Source organism: Sebastes fasciatus, chromosome 16 (genome assembly GCF_043250625.1).
Source record: "Sebastes fasciatus isolate fSebFas1 chromosome 16, fSebFas1.pri, whole genome shotgun sequence".
Lineage (NCBI taxonomy): Eukaryota > Metazoa > Chordata > Actinopteri > Perciformes > Sebastidae > Sebastes > Sebastes fasciatus.
In genome coordinates, this window is record NC_133810.1 from 3,262,845 (window position 1) to 3,290,337 (window position 27,493).

A 27,493-nucleotide genomic window follows, 5' to 3' on the forward strand; every position below is an offset into this window, starting at 1 on the left:
TCAACATACTATACTATGACGTTTTTTTTCATTAATTTATCAACATACTATACTATGACGTTTTTTTTCATTAATTTATCAACATACTATACTATGACTTTTTTTCCGCATGAAATTTTTCGACATACTATACTATGTTTTTTTATGAAATTTTTCGACATACTATACTATGACGTTTTTTTATGAAATTTTTCGACATACTATACTATGACGTTTTTTTTCATTAATTTATCAACATACTATACTATGACGTTTTTTTTCATTAATTTATCAACATACTATACTATGACGTTTTTTTTCATTAACTTATCAACATACTATACTATGACTTTTTTTCCGCATGAAATTTTTCGACATACTATACTATGTTTTTTTATGAAATTTTTCGACATAATATACTATGACTTTTTTTATGAAATTTTTCGACATACTATGACGTTTTTTTATGAAATTTTTCGACATAATATACTATGACTTTTTTTATGAAATTTTTCGACATACTATACTATGACGTTTTTTTTCATTAATTTATCAACATACTATACTATGACGTTTTTTTTCATTAATTTATCAACATACTATACTATGACGTTTTTTTTCATTAATTTATCAACATACTATACTATGACGTTTTTTTTCATTAATTTATCAACATACTATACTATGACGTTTTTTTTCATTAATTTATCAACATACTATACTATGACGTTTTTTTTCATTAATTTATCAACATACTATACTATGACGTTTTTTTTCATTAATTTATCAACATACTATACTATGACGTTTTTTCCGCATGAAATTTTTCGACATACTATACTATGACGTTTTTTTATGAAATTTTTCGACATACTATACTATGACGTTTTTTTTCATTAATTTATCAACATACTATACTATGACTTTTTTTCCGCATGAAATTTTTCGACATACTATACTATGACGTTTTTTTATGAAATTTTTCGACATACTATACTATGACGTTTTTTTATGAAATTTTTCGACATACTATGACGTTTTTTTTCATTAATTTATCAACATACTATACTATGACGTTTTTTTTCATTAATTTATCAACATACTATACTATAACTTTTTTTCCGCATGAAATTTTTCGACATACTATACTATGACGTTTTTTTATGAAATTTTTCGACATAATATACTATGACTTTTTTTATGAAATTTTTCGACATACTATACTATGACGTTTTTTTATGAAATTTTTCGACATACTATGACGTTTTTTTTCATTAATTTATCAACATACTATACTATGACGTTTTTTTTCATTAATTTATCAACATACTATACTATAACTTTTTTTCCGCATGAAATTTTTCGACATACTATACTATGACGTTTTTTTATGAAATTTTTCGACATACTATACTATGACGTTTTTTTATGAAATTTTTCGACATACTATACTATGACGTTTTTTTTCATTAATTTATCAACATACTATACTATGACGTTTTTTTTCATTAATTTATCAACATACTATACTATGACGTTTTTTTATGAAATTTTTCGACATACTATACTATGACGTTTTTTTATGAAATTTTTCGACATACTATATACTATGACGTTTTTTTATGAAATTTTTCGACATACTATACTATGACGTTTTTTTTCATTAATTTATCAACATACTATACTATGACGTTTTTTTTCATTAATTTATCAACATACTATACTATGACGTTTTTTTTCATTAATTTATCAACATACTATACTATGACGTTTTTTTTCATTAATTTATCAACATACTATACTATGACTTTTTTTCCGCATGAAATTTTTCGACATACTATACTATGACGTTTTTTTATGAAATTTTTCGACATACTATACTATGACGTTTTTTTATGAAATTTTTCGACATACTATACTATGACGTTTTTTTATGAAATTTTTCGACATACTATACTATGACGTTTTTTTTCATTAATTTATCAACATACTATACTATGACGTTTTTTTTCATTAATTTATCAACATACTATACTATGACGTTTTTTTTCATTAATTTATCAACATACTATACTATGACGTTTTTTTTCATTAATTTATCAACATACTATACTATGACGTTTTTTTTCATTAATTTATCAACATACTATACTATGACTTTTTTTCCGCATGAAATTTTTCGACATACTATACTATGTTTTTTTATGAAATTTTTCGACATACTATACTATGACGTTTTTTTATGAAATTTTTCGACATACTATACTATGACGTTTTTTTTCATTAATTTATCAACATACTATACTATGACGTTTTTTTTCATTAATTTATCAACATACTATACTATGACGTTTTTTTTCATTAACTTATCAACATACTATACTATGACTTTTTTTCCGCATGAAATTTTTCGACATACTATACTATGTTTTTTTATGAAATTTTTCGACATAATATACTATGACTTTTTTTATGAAATTTTTCGACATACTATGACGTTTTTTTATGAAATTTTTCGACATAATATACTATGACTTTTTTTATGAAATTTTTCGACATACTATACTATGACGTTTTTTTTCATTAATTTATCAACATACTATACTATGACGTTTTTTTTCATTAATTTATCAACATACTATACTATGACGTTTTTTTTCATTAATTTATCAACATACTATACTATGACGTTTTTTTTCATTAATTTATCAACATACTATACTATGACGTTTTTTTTCATTAATTTATCAACATACTATACTATGACGTTTTTTTTCATTAATTTATCAACATACTATACTATGACGTTTTTTTTCATTAATTTATCAACATACTATACTATGACGTTTTTTCCGCATGAAATTTTTCGACATACTATACTATGACGTTTTTTTATGAAATTTTTCGACATACTATACTATGACGTTTTTTTTCATTAATTTATCAACATACTATACTATGACTTTTTTTCCGCATGAAATTTTTCGACATACTATACTATGACGTTTTTTTATGAAATTTTTCGACATACTATACTATGACGTTTTTTTATGAAATTTTTCGACATACTATGACGTTTTTTTTCATTAATTTATCAACATACTATACTATGACGTTTTTTTTCATTAATTTATCAACATACTATACTATAACTTTTTTTCCGCATGAAATTTTTCGACATACTATACTATGACGTTTTTTTATGAAATTTTTCGACATAATATACTATGACTTTTTTTATGAAATTTTTCGACATACTATACTATGACGTTTTTTTATGAAATTTTTCGACATACTATGACGTTTTTTTTCATTAATTTATCAACATACTATACTATGACGTTTTTTTTCATTAATTTATCAACATACTATACTATAACTTTTTTTCCGCATGAAATTTTTCGACATACTATACTATGACGTTTTTTTATGAAATTTTTCGACATACTATACTATGACGTTTTTTTATGAAATTTTTCGACATACTATATACTATGACGTTTTTTTATGAAATTTTTCGACATACTATACTATGACGTTTTTTTTCATTAATTTATCAACATACTATACTATGACGTTTTTTTTCATTAATTTATCAACATACTATACTATGACGTTTTTTTTCATTAATTTATCAACATACTATACTATGACGTTTTTTTTCATTAATTTATCAACATACTATACTATGACTTTTTTTCCGCATGAAATTTTTCGACATACTATACTATGACGTTTTTTTATGAAATTTTTCGACATACTATACTATGACGTTTTTTTATGAAATTTTTCGACATACTATACTATGACGTTTTTTTATGAAATTTTTCGACATACTATACTATGACGTTTTTTTTCATTAATTTATCAACATACTATACTATGACGTTTTTTTTCATTAATTTATCAACATACTATACTATGACGTTTTTTTTCATTAATTTATCAACATACTATACTATGACGTTTTTTTTCATTAATTTATCAACATACTATACTATGACGTTTTTTTTCATTAATTTATCAACATACTATACTATGACTTTTTTTCCGCATGAAATTTTTCGACATACTATACTATGTTTTTTTATGAAATTTTTCGACATACTATACTATGACGTTTTTTTATGAAATTTTTCGACATACTATACTATGACGTTTTTTTTCATTAATTTATCAACATACTATACTATGACGTTTTTTTTCATTAATTTATCAACATACTATACTATGACGTTTTTTTTCATTAACTTATCAACATACTATACTATGACTTTTTTTCCGCATGAAATTTTTCGACATACTATACTATGTTTTTTTATGAAATTTTTCGACATAATATACTATGACTTTTTTTATGAAATTTTTCGACATACTATGACGTTTTTTTATGAAATTTTTCGACATAATATACTATGACTTTTTTTATGAAATTTTTCGACATACTATACTATGACGTTTTTTTTCATTAATTTATCAACATACTATACTATGACGTTTTTTTTCATTAATTTATCAACATACTATACTATGACGTTTTTTTTCATTAATTTATCAACATACTATACTATGACGTTTTTTTTCATTAATTTATCAACATACTATACTATGACGTTTTTTTTCATTAATTTATCAACATACTATACTATGACGTTTTTTTTCATTAATTTATCAACATACTATACTATGACGTTTTTTTTCATTAATTTATCAACATACTATACTATGACGTTTTTTCCGCATGAAATTTTTCGACATACTATACTATGACGTTTTTTTATGAAATTTTTCGACATACTATACTATGACGTTTTTTTTCATTAATTTATCAACATACTATACTATGACTTTTTTTCCGCATGAAATTTTTCGACATACTATACTATGACGTTTTTTTATGAAATTTTTCGACATACTATACTATGACGTTTTTTTATGAAATTTTTCGACATACTATGACGTTTTTTTTCATTAATTTATCAACATACTATACTATGACGTTTTTTTTCATTAATTTATCAACATACTATACTATAACTTTTTTTCCGCATGAAATTTTTCGACATACTATACTATGACGTTTTTTTATGAAATTTTTCGACATAATATACTATGACTTTTTTTATGAAATTTTTCGACATACTATACTATGACGTTTTTTTATGAAATTTTTCGACATACTATGACGTTTTTTTTCATTAATTTATCAACATACTATACTATGACGTTTTTTTTCATTAATTTATCAACATACTATACTATAACTTTTTTTCCGCATGAAATTTTTCGACATACTATACTATGACGTTTTTTTATGAAATTTTTCGACATACTATACTATGACGTTTTTTTATGAAATTTTTCGACATACTATATACTATGACGTTTTTTTATGAAATTTTTCGACATACTATACTATGACGTTTTTTTTCATTAATTTATCAACATACTATACTATGACGTTTTTTTTCATTAATTTATCAACATACTATACTATGACGTTTTTTTTCATTAATTTATCAACATACTATACTATGACGTTTTTTTTCATTAATTTATCAACATACTATACTATGACTTTTTTTCCGCATGAAATTTTTCGACATACTATACTATGACGTTTTTTTATGAAATTTTTCGACATACTATACTATGACGTTTTTTTATGAAATTTTTCGACATACTATACTATGACGTTTTTTTATGAAATTTTTCGACATACTATACTATGACGTTTTTTTTCATTAATTTATCAACATACTATACTATGACGTTTTTTTTCATTAATTTATCAACATACTATACTATGACGTTTTTTTTCATTAATTTATCAACATACTATACTATGACGTTTTTTTTCATTAATTTATCAACATACTATACTATGACGTTTTTTTTCATTAATTTATCAACATACTATACTATGACTTTTTTTCCGCATGAAATTTTTCGACATACTATACTATGTTTTTTTATGAAATTTTTCGACATACTATACTATGACGTTTTTTTATGAAATTTTTCGACATACTATACTATGACGTTTTTTTTCATTAATTTATCAACATACTATACTATGACGTTTTTTTTCATTAATTTATCAACATACTATACTATGACGTTTTTTTTCATTAACTTATCAACATACTATACTATGACTTTTTTTCCGCATGAAATTTTTCGACATACTATACTATGTTTTTTTATGAAATTTTTCGACATAATATACTATGACTTTTTTTATGAAATTTTTCGACATACTATGACGTTTTTTTATGAAATTTTTCGACATAATATACTATGACTTTTTTTATGAAATTTTTCGACATACTATACTATGACGTTTTTTTTCATTAATTTATCAACATACTATACTATGACGTTTTTTTTCATTAATTTATCAACATACTATACTATGACGTTTTTTTTCATTAATTTATCAACATACTATACTATGACGTTTTTTTTCATTAATTTATCAACATACTATACTATGACGTTTTTTTTCATTAATTTATCAACATACTATACTATGACGTTTTTTTTCATTAATTTATCAACATACTATACTATGACGTTTTTTTTCATTAATTTATCAACATACTATACTATGACGTTTTTTCCGCATGAAATTTTTCGACATACTATACTATGACGTTTTTTTATGAAATTTTTCGACATACTATACTATGACGTTTTTTTTCATTAATTTATCAACATACTATACTATGACTTTTTTTCCGCATGAAATTTTTCGACATACTATACTATGACGTTTTTTTATGAAATTTTTCGACATACTATACTATGACGTTTTTTTTCATTAATTTATCAACATACTATACTATGACTTTTTTTCCGCATGAAATTTTTCGACATACTATACTATGACGTTTTTTTATGAAATTTTTCGACATACTATACTATGACGTTTTTTTTCATTAATTTATCAACATACTATACTATGACTTTTTTTCCGCATGAAATTTTTCGACATACTATACTATGACGTTTTTTTATGAAATTTTTCGACATACTATACTATGACGTTTTTTTATGAAATTTTTCGACATACTATGACGTTTTTTTTCATTAATTTATCAACATACTATACTATGACGTTTTTTTTCATTAATTTATCAACATACTATACTATAACTTTTTTTCCGCATGAAATTTTTCGACATACTATACTATGACGTTTTTTTATGAAATTTTTCGACATAATATACTATGACTTTTTTTATGAAATTTTTCGACATACTATACTATGACGTTTTTTTATGAAATTTTTCGACATACTATGACGTTTTTTTTCATTAATTTATCAACATACTATACTATGACGTTTTTTTTCATTAATTTATCAACATACTATACTATAACTTTTTTTCCGCATGAAATTTTTCGACATACTATACTATGACGTTTTTTTATGAAATTTTTCGACATACTATACTATGACGTTTTTTTATGAAATTTTTCGACATACTATACTATGACGTTTTTTTTCATTAATTTATCAACATACTATACTATGACGTTTTTTTTCATTAATTTATCAACATACTATACTATGACGTTTTTTTATGAAATTTTTCGACATACTATACTATGACGTTTTTTTATGAAATTTTTCGACATACTATATACTATGACGTTTTTTTATGAAATTTTTCGACATACTATACTATGACGTTTTTTTTCATTAATTTATCAACATACTATACTATGACGTTTTTTTTCATTAATTTATCAACATACTATACTATGACGTTTTTTTTCATTAATTTATCAACATACTATACTATGACGTTTTTTTTCATTAATTTATCAACATACTATACTATGACTTTTTTTCCGCATGAAATTTTTCGACATACTATACTATGTTTTTTTATGAAATTTTTCGACATACTATACTATGACGTTTTTTTATGAAATTTTTCGACATACTATACTATGACGTTTTTTTTCATTAATTTATCAACATACTATACTATGACGTTTTTTTTCATTAATTTATCAACATACTATACTATGACGTTTTTTTTCATTAACTTATCAACATACTATACTATGACTTTTTTTCCGCATGAAATTTTTCGACATACTATACTATGTTTTTTTATGAAATTTTTCGACATAATATACTATGACTTTTTTTATGAAATTTTTCGACATACTATGACGTTTTTTTATGAAATTTTTCGACATAATATACTATGACTTTTTTTATGAAATTTTTCGACATACTATACTATGACGTTTTTTTTCATTAATTTATCAACATACTATACTATGACGTTTTTTTTCATTAATTTATCAACATACTATACTATGACGTTTTTTTTCATTAATTTATCAACATACTATACTATGACGTTTTTTTTCATTAATTTATCAACATACTATACTATGACGTTTTTTTTCATTAATTTATCAACATACTATACTATGACGTTTTTTTTCATTAATTTATCAACATACTATACTATGACGTTTTTTTTCATTAATTTATCAACATACTATACTATGACGTTTTTTCCGCATGAAATTTTTCGACATACTATACTATGACGTTTTTTTATGAAATTTTTCGACATACTATACTATGACGTTTTTTTTCATTAATTTATCAACATACTATACTATGACTTTTTTTCCGCATGAAATTTTTCGACATACTATACTATGACGTTTTTTTATGAAATTTTTCGACATACTATACTATGACGTTTTTTTATGAAATTTTTCGACATACTATGACGTTTTTTTTCATTAATTTATCAACATACTATACTATGACGTTTTTTTTCATTAATTTATCAACATACTATACTATAACTTTTTTTCCGCATGAAATTTTTCGACATACTATACTATGACGTTTTTTTATGAAATTTTTCGACATAATATACTATGACTTTTTTTATGAAATTTTTCGACATACTATACTATGACGTTTTTTTATGAAATTTTTCGACATACTATGACGTTTTTTTTCATTAATTTATCAACATACTATACTATGACGTTTTTTTTCATTAATTTATCAACATACTATACTATAACTTTTTTTCCGCATGAAATTTTTCGACATACTATACTATGACGTTTTTTTATGAAATTTTTCGACATACTATACTATGACGTTTTTTTATGAAATTTTTCGACATACTATACTATGACGTTTTTTTTCATTAATTTATCAACATACTATACTATGACGTTTTTTTTCATTAATTTATCAACATACTATACTATGACGTTTTTTTTCATTAATTTATCAACATACTATACTATAACTTTTTTTCCGCATGAAATTTTTCGACATACTATACTATGACGTTTTTTTATGAAATTTTTCGACATAATATACTATGACGTTTTTTTATGAAATTTTTCGACATACTATACTATGACGTTTTTTTTCATTAATTTATCAACATACTATACTATGACGTTTTTTTTCATTAATTTATCAACATACTATATTATGACGTTTTTTTTCATTAATTTATCAACATACTATACTATGACTTTTTTTCCGCATGAAATTTTTCGACATACTATACTATGACGTTTTTTTATGAAATTTTTCGACATACTATACTGTGACGTTTTTTTATGAAATTTTTCGACATACTATACTATGACGTTTTTTTTCATTAATTTATCAACATACTATACTATGACGTTTTTTTTCATTAATTTATCAACATACTATACTATGACGTTTTTTTTCATTAATTTATCAACATACTATACTATGACGTTTTTTTTCATTAATTTATCAACATACTATACTATGACGTTTTTTTTCATTAATTTATCAACATACTATACTATGACTTTTTTTCCGCATGAAATTTTTCGACATACTATACTATGTTTTTTTATGAAATTTTTCGACATACTATACTATGACGTTTTTTTTCATTAATTTATCAACATACTATACTATGACGTTTTTTTTCATTAATTTATCAACATACTATACTATGACGTTTTTTTTCATTAACTTATCAACATACTATACTATGACTTTTTTTCCGCATGAAATTTTTCGACATACTATACTATGTTTTTTTATGAAATTTTTCGACATAATATACTATGACTTTTTTTATGAAATTTTTCGACATACTATGACGTTTTTTTATGAAATTTTTCGACATAATATACTATGACTTTTTTTATGAAATTTTTCGACATACTATACTATGACGTTTTTTTTCATTAATTTATCAACATACTATACTATGACGTTTTTTTTCATTAATTTATCAACATACTATACTATGACGTTTTTTTTCATTAATTTATCAACATACTATACTATGACGTTTTTTTTCATTAATTTATCAACATACTATACTATGACGTTTTTTTTCATTAATTTATCAACATACTATACTATGACGTTTTTTTTCATTAATTTATCAACATACTATACTATGACGTTTTTTTTCATTAATTTATCAACATACTATACTATGACGTTTTTTCCGCATGAAATTTTTCGACATACTATACTATGACGTTTTTTTATGAAATTTTTCGACATACTATACTATGACGTTTTTTTTCATTAATTTATCAACATACTATACTATGACTTTTTTTCCGCATGAAATTTTTCGACATACTATACTATGACGTTTTTTTATGAAATTTTTCGACATACTATACTATGACGTTTTTTTATGAAATTTTTCGACATACTATGACGTTTTTTTTCATTAATTTATCAACATACTATACTATGACGTTTTTTTTCATTAATTTATCAACATACTATACTATAACTTTTTTTCCGCATGAAATTTTTCGACATACTATACTATGACGTTTTTTTATGAAATTTTTCGACATAATATACTATGACTTTTTTTATGAAATTTTTCGACATACTATACTATGACGTTTTTTTATGAAATTTTTCGACATACTATGACGTTTTTTTTCATTAATTTATCAACATACTATACTATGACGTTTTTTTTCATTAATTTATCAACATACTATACTATGACGTTTTTTTTCATTAATTTATCAACATACTATATTATGACGTTTTTTTTCATTAATTTATCAACATACTATACTATGACTTTTTTTCCGCATGAAATTTTTCGACATACTATACTATGACGTTTTTTTATGAAATTTTTCGACATACTATACTATGACGTTTTTTTATGAAATTTTTCGACATACTATACTATGACGTTTTTTTATGAAATTTTTCGACATACTATACTATGACGTTTTTTTTCATTAATTTATCAACATACTATACTATGACGTTTTTTTTCATTAATTTATCAACATACTATACTATGACGTTTTTTTTCATTAATTTATCAACATACTATACTATGACGTTTTTTTTCATTAATTTATCAACATACTATACTATGACGTTTTTTTTCATTAATTTATCAACATACTATACTATGACTTTTTTTCCGCATGAAATTTTTCGACATACTATACTATGTTTTTTTATGAAATTTTTCGACATACTATACTATGACGTTTTTTTATGAAATTTTTCGACATACTATACTATGACGTTTTTTTTCATTAATTTATCAACATACTATACTATGACGTTTTTTTTCATTAATTTATCAACATACTATACTATGACGTTTTTTTTCATTAACTTATCAACATACTATACTATGACTTTTTTTCCGCATGAAATTTTTCGACATACTATACTATGTTTTTTTATGAAATTTTTCGACATAATATACTATGACTTTTTTTATGAAATTTTTCGACATACTATGACGTTTTTTTATGAAATTTTTCGACATAATATACTATGACTTTTTTTATGAAATTTTTCGACATACTATACTATGACGTTTTTTTTCATTAATTTATCAACATACTATACTATGACGTTTTTTTTCATTAATTTATCAACATACTATACTATGACGTTTTTTTTCATTAATTTATCAACATACTATACTATGACGTTTTTTTTCATTAATTTATCAACATACTATACTATGACGTTTTTTTTCATTAATTTATCAACATACTATACTATGACGTTTTTTTTCATTAATTTATCAACATACTATACTATGACGTTTTTTTTCATTAATTTATCAACATACTATACTATGACGTTTTTTCCGCATGAAATTTTTCGACATACTATACTATGACGTTTTTTTATGAAATTTTTCGACATACTATACTATGACGTTTTTTTTCATTAATTTATCAACATACTATACTATGACTTTTTTTCCGCATGAAATTTTTCGACATACTATACTATGACGTTTTTTTATGAAATTTTTCGACATACTATACTATGACGTTTTTTTATGAAATTTTTCGACATACTATGACGTTTTTTTTCATTAATTTATCAACATACTATACTATGACGTTTTTTTTCATTAATTTATCAACATACTATACTATAACTTTTTTTCCGCATGAAATTTTTCGACATACTATACTATGACGTTTTTTTATGAAATTTTTCGACATAATATACTATGACTTTTTTTATGAAATTTTTCGACATACTATACTATGACGTTTTTTTATGAAATTTTTCGACATACTATGACGTTTTTTTTCATTAATTTATCAACATACTATACTATGACGTTTTTTTTCATTAATTTATCAACATACTATACTATAACTTTTTTTCCGCATGAAATTTTTCGACATACTATACTATGACGTTTTTTTATGAAATTTTTCGACATACTATACTATGACGTTTTTTTATGAAATTTTTCGACATACTATACTATGACGTTTTTTTTCATTAATTTATCAACATACTATACTATGACGTTTTTTTTCATTAATTTATCAACATACTATACTATGACGTTTTTTTTCATTAATTTATCAACATACTATACTATAACTTTTTTTCCGCATGAAATTTTTCGACATACTATACTATGACGTTTTTTTATGAAATTTTTCGACATAATATACTATGACGTTTTTTTATGAAATTTTTCGACATACTATACTATGACGTTTTTTTTCATTAATTTATCAACATACTATACTATGACGTTTTTTTTCATTAATTTATCAACATACTATATTATGACGTTTTTTTTCATTAATTTATCAACATACTATACTATGACTTTTTTTCCGCATGAAATTTTTCGACATACTATACTATGACGTTTTTTTATGAAATTTTTCGACATACTATACTATGACGTTTTTTTATGAAATTTTTCGACATACTATACTATGACGTTTTTTTATGAAATTTTTCGACATACTATACTATGACGTTTTTTTTCATTAATTTATCAACATACTATACTATGACGTTTTTTTTCATTAATTTATCAACATACTATACTATGACGTTTTTTTTCATTAATTTATCAACATACTATACTATGACGTTTTTTTTCATTAATTTATCAACATACTATACTATGACGTTTTTTTTCATTAATTTATCAACATACTATACTATGACTTTTTTTCCGCATGAAATTTTTCGACATACTATACTATGTTTTTTTATGAAATTTTTCGACATACTATACTATGACGTTTTTTTATGAAATTTTTCGACATACTATACTATGACGTTTTTTTTCATTAATTTATCAACATACTATACTATGACGTTTTTTTTCATTAATTTATCAACATACTATACTATGACGTTTTTTTTCATTAACTTATCAACATACTATACTATGACTTTTTTTCCGCATGAAATTTTTCGACATACTATACTATGTTTTTTTATGAAATTTTTCGACATAATATACTATGACTTTTTTTATGAAATTTTTCGACATACTATGACGTTTTTTTATGAAATTTTTCGACATAATATACTATGACTTTTTTTATGAAATTTTTCGACATACTATACTATGACGTTTTTTTTCATTAATTTATCAACATACTATACTATGACGTTTTTTTTCATTAATTTATCAACATACTATACTATGACGTTTTTTTTCATTAATTTATCAACATACTATACTATGACGTTTTTTTTCATTAATTTATCAACATACTATACTATGACGTTTTTTTTCATTAATTTATCAACATACTATACTATGACGTTTTTTTTCATTAATTTATCAACATACTATACTATGACGTTTTTTTTCATTAATTTATCAACATACTATACTATGACGTTTTTTCCGCATGAAATTTTTCGACATACTATACTATGACGTTTTTTTATGAAATTTTTCGACATACTATACTATGACGTTTTTTTTCATTAATTTATCAACATACTATACTATGACTTTTTTTCCGCATGAAATTTTTCGACATACTATACTATGACGTTTTTTTATGAAATTTTTCGACATACTATACTATGACGTTTTTTTATGAAATTTTTCGACATACTATGACGTTTTTTTTCATTAATTTATCAACATACTATACTATGACGTTTTTTTTCATTAATTTATCAACATACTATACTATAACTTTTTTTCCGCATGAAATTTTTCGACATACTATACTATGACGTTTTTTTATGAAATTTTTCGACATAATATACTATGACTTTTTTTATGAAATTTTTCGACATACTATACTATGACGTTTTTTTATGAAATTTTTCGACATACTATGACGTTTTTTTTCATTAATTTATCAACATACTATACTATGACGTTTTTTTTCATTAATTTATCAACATACTATACTATAACTTTTTTTCCGCATGAAATTTTTCGACATACTATACTATGACGTTTTTTTATGAAATTTTTCGACATACTATACTATGACGTTTTTTTATGAAATTTTTCGACATACTATACTATGACGTTTTTTTTCATTAATTTATCAACATACTATACTATGACGTTTTTTTTCATTAATTTATCAACATACTATACTATGACGTTTTTTTTCATTAATTTATCAACATACTATACTATGACGTTTTTTTTCATTAATTTATCAACATACTATACTATGACTTTTTTTCCGCATGAAATTTTTCGACATACTATACTATGTTTTTTTATGAAATTTTTCGACATACTATACTATGACGTTTTTTTATGAAATTTTTCGACATACTATACTATGACGTTTTTTTTCATTAATTTATCAACATACTATACTATGACGTTTTTTTTCATTAATTTATCAACATACTATACTATGACGTTTTTTTTCATTAACTTATCAACATACTATACTATGACTTTTTTTCCGCATGAAATTTTTCGACATACTATACTATGTTTTTTTATGAAATTTTTCGACATAATATACTATGACTTTTTTTATGAAATTTTTCGACATACTATGACGTTTTTTTATGAAATTTTTCGACATAATATACTATGACTTTTTTTATGAAATTTTTCGACATACTATACTATGACGTTTTTTTTCATTAATTTATCAACATACTATACTATGACGTTTTTTTTCATTAATTTATCAACATACTATACTATGACGTTTTTTTTCATTAATTTATCAACATACTATACTATGACGTTTTTTTTCATTAATTTATCAACATACTATACTATGACGTTTTTTTTCATTAATTTATCAACATACTATACTATGACGTTTTTTTTCATTAATTTATCAACATACTATACTATGACGTTTTTTTTCATTAATTTATCAACATACTATACTATGACGTTTTTTCCGCATGAAATTTTTCGACATACTATACTATGACGTTTTTTTATGAAATTTTTCGACATACTATACTATGACGTTTTTTTTCATTAATTTATCAACATACTATACTATGACTTTTTTTCCGCATGAAATTTTTCGACATACTATACTATGACGTTTTTTTATGAAATTTTTCGACATACTATACTATGACGTTTTTTTATGAAATTTTTCGACATACTATGACGTTTTTTTTCATTAATTTATCAACATACTATACTATGACGTTTTTTTTCATTAATTTATCAACATACTATACTATAACTTTTTTTCCGCATGAAATTTTTCGACATACTATACTATGACGTTTTTTTATGAAATTTTTCGACATAATATACTATGACTTTTTTTATGAAATTTTTCGACATACTATACTATGACGTTTTTTTATGAAATTTTTCGACATACTATGACGTTTTTTTTCATTAATTTATCAACATACTATACTATGACGTTTTTTTTCATTAATTTATCAACATACTATACTATAACTTTTTTTCCGCATGAAATTTTTCGACATACTATACTATGACGTTTTTTTATGAAATTTTTCGACATACTATACTATGACGTTTTTTTATGAAATTTTTCGACATACTATACTATGACGTTTTTTTTCATTAATTTATCAACATACTATACTATGACGTTTTTTTTCATTAATTTATCAACATACTATACTATGACGTTTTTTTTCATTAATTTATCAACATACTATACTATAACTTTTTTTCCGCATGAAATTTTTCGACATACTATACTATGACGTTTTTTTATGAAATTTTTCGACATAATATACTATGACGTTTTTTTATGAAATTTTTCGACATACTATACTATGACGTTTTTTTTCATTAATTTATCAACATACTATACTATGACGTTTTTTTTCATTAATTTATCAACATACTATATTATGACGTTTTTTTTCATTAATTTATCAACATACTATACTATGACTTTTTTTCCGCATGAAATTTTTCGACATACTATACTATGACGTTTTTTTATGAAATTTTTCGACATACTATACTATGACGTTTTTTTATGAAATTTTTCGACATACTATACTATGACGTTTTTTTATGAAATTTTTCGACATACTATACTATGACGTTTTTTTTCATTAATTTATCAACATACTATACTATGACGTTTTTTTTCATTAATTTATCAACATACTATACTATGACGTTTTTTTTCATTAATTTATCAACATACTATACTATGACGTTTTTTTTCATTAATTTATCAACATACTATACTATGACGTTTTTTTTCATTAATTTATCAACATACTATACTATGACTTTTTTTCCGCATGAAATTTTTCGACATACTATACTATGTTTTTTTATGAAATTTTTCGACATACTATACTATGACGTTTTTTTATGAAATTTTTCGACATACTATACTATGACGTTTTTTTTCATTAATTTATCAACATACTATACTATGACGTTTTTTTTCATTAATTTATCAACATACTATACTATGACGTTTTTTTTCATTAACTTATCAACATACTATACTATGACTTTTTTTCCGCATGAAATTTTTCGACATACTATACTATGTTTTTTTATGAAATTTTTCGACATAATATACTATGACTTTTTTTATGAAATTTTTCGACATACTATGACGTTTTTTTATGAAATTTTTCGACATAATATACTATGACTTTTTTTATGAAATTTTTCGACATACTATACTATGACGTTTTTTTTCATTAATTTATCAACATACTATACTATGACGTTTTTTTTCATTAATTTATCAACATACTATACTATGACGTTTTTTTTCATTAATTTATCAACATACTATACTATGACGTTTTTTTTCATTAATTTATCAACATACTATACTATGACGTTTTTTTTCATTAATTTATCAACATACTATACTATGACGTTTTTTTTCATTAATTTATCAACATACTATACTATGACGTTTTTTTTCATTAATTTATCAACATACTATACTATGACGTTTTTTCCGCATGAAATTTTTCGACATACTATACTATGACGTTTTTTTATGAAATTTTTCGACATACTATACTATGACGTTTTTTTTCATTAATTTATCAACATACTATACTATGACTTTTTTTCCGCATGAAATTTTTCGACATACTATACTATGACGTTTTTTTATGAAATTTTTCGACATACTATACTATGACGTTTTTTTATGAAATTTTTCGACATACTATGACGTTTTTTTTCATTAATTTATCAACATACTATACTATGACGTTTTTTTTCATTAATTTATCAACATACTATACTATAACTTTTTTTCCGCATGAAATTTTTCGACATACTATACTATGACGTTTTTTTATGAAATTTTTCGACATAATATACTATGACTTTTTTTATGAAATTTTTCGACATACTATACTATGACGTTTTTTTATGAAATTTTTCGACATACTATGACGTTTTTTTTCATTAATTTATCAACATACTATACTATGACGTTTTTTTTCATTAATTTATCAACATACTATACTATAACTTTTTTTCCGCATGAAATTTTTCGACATACTATACTATGACGTTTTTTTATGAAATTTTTCGACATACTATACTATGACGTTTTTTTATGAAATTTTTCGACATACTATACTATGACGTTTTTTTTCATTAATTTATCAACATACTATACTATGACGTTTTTTTTCATTAATTTATCAACATACTATACTATGACGTTTTTTTTCATTAATTTATCAACATACTATACTATAACTTTTTTTCCGCATGAAATTTTTCGACATACTATACTATGACGTTTTTTTATGAAATTTTTCGACATAATATACTATGACTTTTTTTATGAAATTTTTCGACATACTATACTATGACGTTTTTTTTCATTAATTTATCAACATACTATACTATGACTTTTTTTCCGCATGAAATTTTTCGACATACTATACTATGACGTTTTTTTATGAAATTTTTCGACATAATATACTATGACGTTTTTTTATGAAATTTTTCGACATACTATACTATGACGTTTTTTTTCATTAATTTATCAACATACTATACTATGACGTTTTTTTTCATTAATTTATCAACATACTATATTATGACGTTTTTTTTCATTAATTTATCAACATACTATACTATGACTTTTTTTCCGCATGAAATTTTTCGACATACTATACTATGACGTTTTTTTATGAAATTTTTCGACATACTATACTATGACGTTTTTTTATGAAATTTTTCGACATACTATACTATGACGTTTTTTTATGAAATTTTTCGACATACTATACTATGACGTTTTTTTTCATTAATTTATCAACATACTATACTATGACGTTTTTTTTCATTAATTTATCAACATACTATACTATGACGTTTTTTTTCATTAATTTATCAACATACTATACTATGACGTTTTTTTTCATTAATTTATCAACATACTATACTATGACGTTTTTTTTCATTAATTTATCAACATACTATACTATGACTTTTTTTCCGCATGAAATTTTTCGACATACTATACTATGTTTTTTTATGAAATTTTTCGACATACTATACTATGACGTTTTTTTATGAAATTTTTCGACATACTATACTATGACGTTTTTTTTCATTAATTTATCAACATACTATACTATGACGTTTTTTTTCATTAATTTATCAACATACTATACTATGACGTTTTTTTTCATTAACTTATCAACATACTATACTATGACTTTTTTTCCGCATGAAATTTTTCGACATACTATACTATGTTTTTTTATGAAATTTTTCGACATAATATACTATGACTTTTTTTATGAAATTTTTCGACATACTATGACGTTTTTTTATGAAATTTTTCGACATAATATACTATGACTTTTTTTATGAAATTTTTCGACATACTATACTATGACGTTTTTTTTCATTAATTTATCAACATACTATACTATGACGTTTTTTTTCATTAATTTATCAACATACTATACTATGACGTTTTTTTTCATTAATTTATCAACATACTATACTATGACGTTTTTTTTCATTAATTTATCAACATACTATACTATGACGTTTTTTTTCATTAATTTATCAACATACTATACTATGACGTTTTTTTTCATTAATTTATCAACATACTATACTATGACGTTTTTTTTCATTAATTTATCAACATACTATACTATGACGTTTTTTCCGCATGAAATTTTTCGACATACTATACTATGACGTTTTTTTATGAAATTTTTCGACATACTATACTATGACGTTTTTTTTCATTAATTTATCAACATACTATACTATGACTTTTTTTCCGCATGAAATTTTTCGACATACTATACTATGACGTTTTTTTATGAAATTTTTCGACATACTATACTATGACGTTTTTTTATGAAATTTTTCGACATACTATGACGTTTTTTTTCATTAATTTATCAACATACTATACTATGACGTTTTTTTTCATTAATTTATCAACATACTATACTATAACTTTTTTTCCGCATGAAATTTTTCGACATACTATACTATGACGTTTTTTTATGAAATTTTTCGACATAATATACTATGACTTTTTTTATGAAATTTTTCGACATACTATACTATGACGTTTTTTTATGAAATTTTTCGACATACTATGACGTTTTTTTTCATTAATTTATCAACATACTATACTATGACGTTTTTTTTCATTAATTTATCAACATACTATACTATAACTTTTTTTCCGCATGAAATTTTTCGACATACTATACTATGACGTTTTTTTATGAAATTTTTCGACATACTATACTATGACGTTTTTTTATGAAATTTTTCGACATACTATACTATGACGTTTTTTTTCATTAATTTATCAACATACTATACTATGACGTTTTTTTTCATTAATTTATCAACATACTATACTATGACGTTTTTTTTCATTAATTTATCAACATACTATACTATAACTTTTTTTCCGCATGAAATTTTTCGACATACTATACTATGACGTTTTTTTATGAAATTTTTCGACATAATATACTATGACTTTTTTTATGAAATTTTTCGACATACTATACTATGACGTTTTTTTTCATTAATTTATCAACATACTATACTATGACGTTTTTTTTCATTAATTTATCAACATACTATATTATGACGTTTTTTTTCATTAATTTATCAACATACTATACTATGACTTTTTTTCCGCATGAAATTTTTCGACATACTATACTATGACGTTTTTTTATGAAATTTTTCGACATACTATACTATGACGTTTTTTTTCATTAATTTATCAACATACTATACTATGACTTTTTTTCCGCATGAAATTTTTCGACATACTATACTATGACGTTTTTTTATGAAATTTTTCGACATACTATACTATGACGTTTTTTTATGAAATTTTTCGACATACTATACTATGACGTTTTTTTATGAAATTTTTCGACATACTATACTATGACGTTTTTTTTCATTAATTTATCAACATACTATACTATGACGTTTTTTTTCATTAATTTATCAACATACTATACTATGACGTTTTTTTTCATTAATTTATCAACATACTATACTATGACGTTTTTTTTCATTAATTTATCAACATACTATACTATGACTTTTTTTCCGCATGAAATTTTTCGACATACTATACTATGACGTTTTTTTATGAAATTTTTCGACATAATATACTATGACTTTTTTTCTGAAATTTTTCGACATACTATACTATGACGTTTTTTTATGAAATTTTTCGACATACTATACTATGACGTTTTTTTATGAAATTTTTCGACATACTATACTATGACGTTTTTTTCATTAATTTATCAACATACTATACTATGACGTTTTTTTTCATTAATTTATCAACATACTATACTATGACTTTTTTTCCGCATGAAATTTTTCGACATACTATACTATGACGTTTTTTTATGAAATTTTTCGACATAATATACTATGACGTTTTTTTATGAAATTTTTCGACATACTATACTATGACGTTTTTTTATGAAATTTATCGACATACTATGACGTTTTTTTTCATTAATTTATCAACATACTATACTATGACTTTTTTTCCGCATGAAATTTTTCGACATACTATACTATGACGTTTTTTTATGAAATTTTTCGACATACTATACTATGACGTTTTTTTATGAAATTTTTCGACATACTATACTATGACGTTTTTTTTCATTAATTTATCAACATACTATACTATGACGTTTTTTTTCATTAATTTATCAACATACTATACTATGACGTTTTTTTTCATTAATTTATCAACATACTATACTATGACGTTTTTTTTCATTAATTTATCAACATACTATACTATTACTTTTTTTCCGCATGAAATTTTTCGACATACTATACTATGACGTTTTTTTATGAAATTTTTCGACATACTATGACGTTTTTTTTCATTAATTTATCAACATACTATACTATGACTTTTTTTCCGCATGAAATTTTTCGACATACTATACTATGACGTTTTTTTATGAAATTTTTCGACATAATATACTATGACTTTTTTTATGAAATTTTTCGACATACTATACTATGACGTTTTTTTTCATTAATTTATCAACATACTATACTATGACGTTTTTTTTCATTAATTTATCAACATACTATACTATGACGTTTTTTTTCATTAATTTATCAACATACTATACTATGACTTTTTTTCCGCATGAAATTTTTCGACATACTATACTATGACGTTTTTTTATGAAATTTTTCGACATACTATACTATGACGTTTTTTAATGAAATTTTTCGACATACTATACTATGACGTTTTTTTTCATTAATTTATCAACATACTATACTATGACGTTTTTTTATGAAATTTTTCGACATACTATACTATGACGTTTTTTTTCATTAATTTATCAACATACTATACTATGACTTTTTTTCCGCATGAAATTTTTCGACATACTATACTATGACGTTTTTTTATGAAATTTTTCGACATACTATGACGTTTTTTTTCATTAATTTATCAACATACTATACTATGACTTTTTTTCCGCATGAAATTTTTCGACATACTATACTATGACGTTTTTTTATGAAATTTTTCGACATAATATACTATGACTTTTTTTATGAAATTTTTCGACATACTATACTATGACGTTTTTTTTCATTAATTTATCAACATACTATACTATGACGTTTTTTTTCATTAATTTATCAACATACTATACTATGACGTTTTTTTTCATTAATTTATCAACATACTATACTATGACTTTTTTTCCGCATGAAATTTTTCGACATACTATACTATGACGTTTTTTTATGAAATTTTTCGACATACTATACTATGACGTTTTTTAATGAAATTTTTCGACATACTATACTATGACGTTTTTTTTCATTAATTTATCAACATACTATACTATGACGTTTTTTTTCATTAATTTATCAACATACTATACTATGACTTTTTTTCCGCATGAAATTTTTCGACATACTATACTATGACGTTTTTTTATGAAATTTTTCGACATACTATACTATGACGTTTTTTTATGAAATTTTTCGACATACTATACTATGACGTTTTTTTTCATTAATTTATCAACATACTATACTATGACGTTTTTTTTCATTAATTTATCAACATACTATACTATGACGTTTTTTTTCATTAATTTATCAACATACTATACTATGACGTTTTTTTTCATTAATTTATCAACATACTATACTATGACGTTTTTTTTCATTAATTTATCAACATACTATACTATGACTTTTTTTCCGCATGAAATTTTTCGACATACTATACTATGACGTTTTTTTATGAAATTTTTCGACATACTATACTATGACGTTTTTTTTCATTAATTTATCAACATACTATACTATGACTTTTTTTCCGCATGAAATTTTTCGACATACTATACTATGACGTTTTTTTATGAAATTTTTCGACATAATATACTATGACGTTTTTTTATGAAATTTTTCGACATACTATACTATGACGTTTTTTTATGAAATTTTTCGACATACTATACTATGACGTTTTTTTTCATTAATTTATCAACATACTATACTATGACGTTTTTTTTCATTAATTTATCAACATACTATACTATGACGTTTTTTTTCATTAATTTATCAACATACTATACTATGACGTTTTTTTTCATTAATTTATCAACATACTATACTATGACGTTTTTTTTCATTAATTTATCAACATACTATACTATGACTTTTTTTCCGCATGAAATTTTTCGACATACTATACTATGACGTTTTTTTATGAAATTTTTCGACATACTATACTATGACGTTTTTTTTCATTAATTTATCAACATACTATACTATGACTTTTTTTCCGCATGAAATTTTTCGACATACTATACTATGACGTTTTTTTATGAAATTTTTCGACATAATATACTATGACGTTTTTTTATGAAATTTTTCGACATACTATACTATGACGTTTTTTTCCATTAATTTATCAACATACTATACTATGACTTTTTTTCCGCATGAAATTTTTCGACATACTATACTATGACGTTTTTTTTCATTAATTTATCAACATACTATACTATGACTTTTTTTCCGCATGAAATTTTTCGACATACTACACTATGACTTTTTTTCCGCATGAAATTTTTCGACATACTATACTATGACTTTTTTTCCGCATGAAATTTTTCGACATACTATTGTAAAATTTTTTATGAAATTTTACAACATACTATACTATATGAAAATTTTTAAATTACTATTCTATGAAATGTTTCGACATACTATACTATGACAGTTTTTCATATTTTCCGACATTACTATTTTTTTGACTTTTTTCAACATACTATACTATTACTTTTTTTGGACACACTATAGTGTATATAGTTTTTTATATTTTTTGACTTACTATACTATGAATGTTTTATGGCACATTATCCTCATAATAATAACATCTCCATTCTCTATTTATTTTTTTCTTTACCTCTTTGATATTGTAATTTTAATGGTAATTATTCATTTCTTTATTTAGCATTTTTTTTTGTTTTTATGTAGTACAGTATCTACTTTATGATTCAAGTACTTTCTTCAATATTTGTTTTTTAAAAATTTGCTCTATGAAAAAAAACTTACTTAAATCAATTTTCCTTTCTCATTTCAGTCCATCTTTTTTCCCCCTGAACAGGATACTCAAAAATCCAAACTCTTCCAGTCACTACACATCCACAGCCTGGTCTGAATTAGTATGTAGTATGAACCTTGAACATCTCTCCTGTAAGTCTAACTTCCTCCACTTACCTTCTTGAATGCCAGGGCCACATGCTCTGGAGCTGGGTGGCTCTCCCATCCTCGGCTCTTCTCTCCGGCCTCCGTCAGGAGGAGCTGGGTGCCCAGCTGCAGTTTGCTCCTTCTCTCCTCCTGCTCTTCCTCACCTCCACTCTGAATAGGGGACACCGGGCCACCACCTTCCTCAGAGCGGAATTCCTCATTGGATCCTGCAGCACTTGAACGTTGACCAGACCAAAACTCTGGAAGCTAAAAAGCGGAAAGCACAAGAGAATGAATTGAATGACTAACAATGCAAGGTTTATTACAAAAAGTAATATCCGTAATACAAGGGAGCTAGAAACACAATCCTGTTCCCTATAACACACACACCCACTGAATTATTAGGCTAATTTATATTGATTCTTTATGTAATTGTCTTTTATATGTATGTTATACCACAATTAAAGGAATTGAGGGTCAAGAATTTCACTACATGTACTTCTATAACCAGTATTTGACCAATAAACTTTAATAAAAGGTAATATATGAAACTTTGGTGAGCTTCAGGGGGGTGATGTCATGTAAAAGCTCTTAACAAATACCCATCATGGCATGTGCACATAAAGAGACCAGGCACCAGATGTATAAACGATGCTTACGCACAAAAAACACGCATATAGTATGCCATAAAAATGACATTTAAAAATGTCATAGTATAGTATACCATAAAAATGTGATAAAATATGACATAGTACAGTATGTCATGAAAATGTAATCAAAATGTTCATAGTAGTATGTATAAAAAAATCACAATATAATATGTCATTAAAAAAAATCCTATTATAGTATGTAAATGTCCCCAAAAGTCTTAGTATAGTGTGTCATAAAAATGGTACAAAAAAGGTCATAGTATAGTATGCCATATTTGTTTTTATAATATAGTATGTCATAAAAAGTCATATTATAGTAAGTCATAAAAATGTTTAATAAAACAGTATGTCGTAAAAAAAAGAACAACTCATAGCATAGTATGCCATCAAATATTTAATAATATAGTATAGTCATAGAAAACTGCAGTTTCTGTACCTGGAAGAGCCTCTGGGCCTCGGTGATCATGTTGGCCAGGCCCTGGGTGGCAGCCAGGTTCTCACTCAGGTCCCGCTGGTCCGGGCGGCCCAGGCTGTACTTCCTATGACTCGACCTGCAGCACAACAGGAACAAGGTCGAGGTCACTTTAATTGTCTTGAATTAATTAAAGGCAGCAAACACACTGAAATCAATGTCTCCTAAAGTAAAGCCCTGAGTATTTTTGGTTAGGTTTAGGGATGCACCGATACCAGTATCGGGTCTGGTACTGTGCTCATGTATGTTTCCTCGTATGTGGGACTCCCCAGCATGCCGTGTGTTACTCACACCCTCCAGCTGGCTTTTAACAAGGGTCTTTTTGCACAGAGAAGTATTCGGTATTGGCGAGTACCCAAATGTAAGTACTTGTACTCGGTATCGGTGCATCCCTAGTTATAATGAGCCTGATTTGGATTTGGGCACAACAGGATGACAAACACCATCACACCCTAAAACACCACCAGTAAGTAACCACCTACTGACACCGCATCAGACAGATGAGGAGGATAGACGGCTGCCAATGTGTTTTGTTTTTTTTCTTTACAGTTTTGGGAACACTGACGGGAAATGGGAAGAAGGTGTGACACATGTGACATGTCGCCATCACGGCAGTGACGGCAGCTTCAGGTAGACTGTGTGTGCCAGTCAGCTGAAGCAGTTTCTACAGGCAGCAGACAGGAATCAGCGGCACGATTTCTGCAACTGACAGATTCAGGCTACTAGGAGAGCTTTCACAACAGGAAGTTGTTTTCCTTGATTTTATTTGATATGAAGTTTTATCTTTTATGTTTTTTGTTTCTGATGACTAAGAAAAAGTTAGAAAGACGAGCGTTTTGTCACACCAAACAGCACAGCGCTGCAGAAACGGGGAAATTAGACACCAACACTTAAAACAACCCGAGCTGGTTGGGCTGCGAAGTTAGACCATTAAAAAAGTATCTCTCTCAGTAGGAGTGGTGAGTTCTGTCAAGCAGAAACATGAGCAAAAAAGTCGCAGAGATGAAATTTTATAGATCTGGGGGAGAACAGCTGCGAGCAGCAGTCAATTTCCGGAATTATTGTTCCCACCACAAAGTGTGACATGATTTCTGACAGGCCGAGACTTTGGCTTCCAGGAATCAGGAGGCACAATGTGCTGATTGTGTCGTTATGTCATTTACTGTCCCGTCAGCCTGAAGGGAGGAAAGGAGCCAAAGTGGAAAAAAGGAAAAGGAGGAGATGAAGGGAGGGGAGGAAAGAACAGGAAGAGGAGTTAGTTAAAGGAGTGATTACGAGAATGAGAAGAGGAAACAAGGAGGAGGAGATATGAAGATGACCGAACGAAAGAGCGACGATGTGAGGGTGGATAGAGAAAAGATGGATGATAA

The 27,493-nt window shown here is 24.5% G+C and overlaps 2 protein-coding genes across 8 annotated transcripts in view; both read right to left on the reverse strand.

The window, feature by feature from the left end:
- Positions 1–27,493, reverse strand: part of sgcd (sarcoglycan, delta (dystrophin-associated glycoprotein)) — a 618,307-nt gene that overhangs the window by 125,664 nt on the left and 465,150 nt on the right. The window lies entirely within an intron of this gene.
- The window catches only part of LOC141753289 (rho GTPase-activating protein 7), a 129,239-nt gene that overhangs the window by 8,092 nt on the left and 93,654 nt on the right, over positions 1–27,493 (reverse strand). For all 7 annotated transcript variants that reach the window (XM_074611795.1, XM_074611796.1, XM_074611790.1 and 4 more), the window contains 2 exons: positions 26,088–26,202; positions 25,032–25,268 (listed from right to left, as the gene is read on the reverse strand). In XM_074611795.1, coding sequence (XP_074467896.1) covers positions 25,032–25,268; positions 26,088–26,202 — 352 coding nt within the window. The remainder of the gene's footprint in view (positions 1–25,031; positions 25,269–26,087; positions 26,203–27,493) is intronic.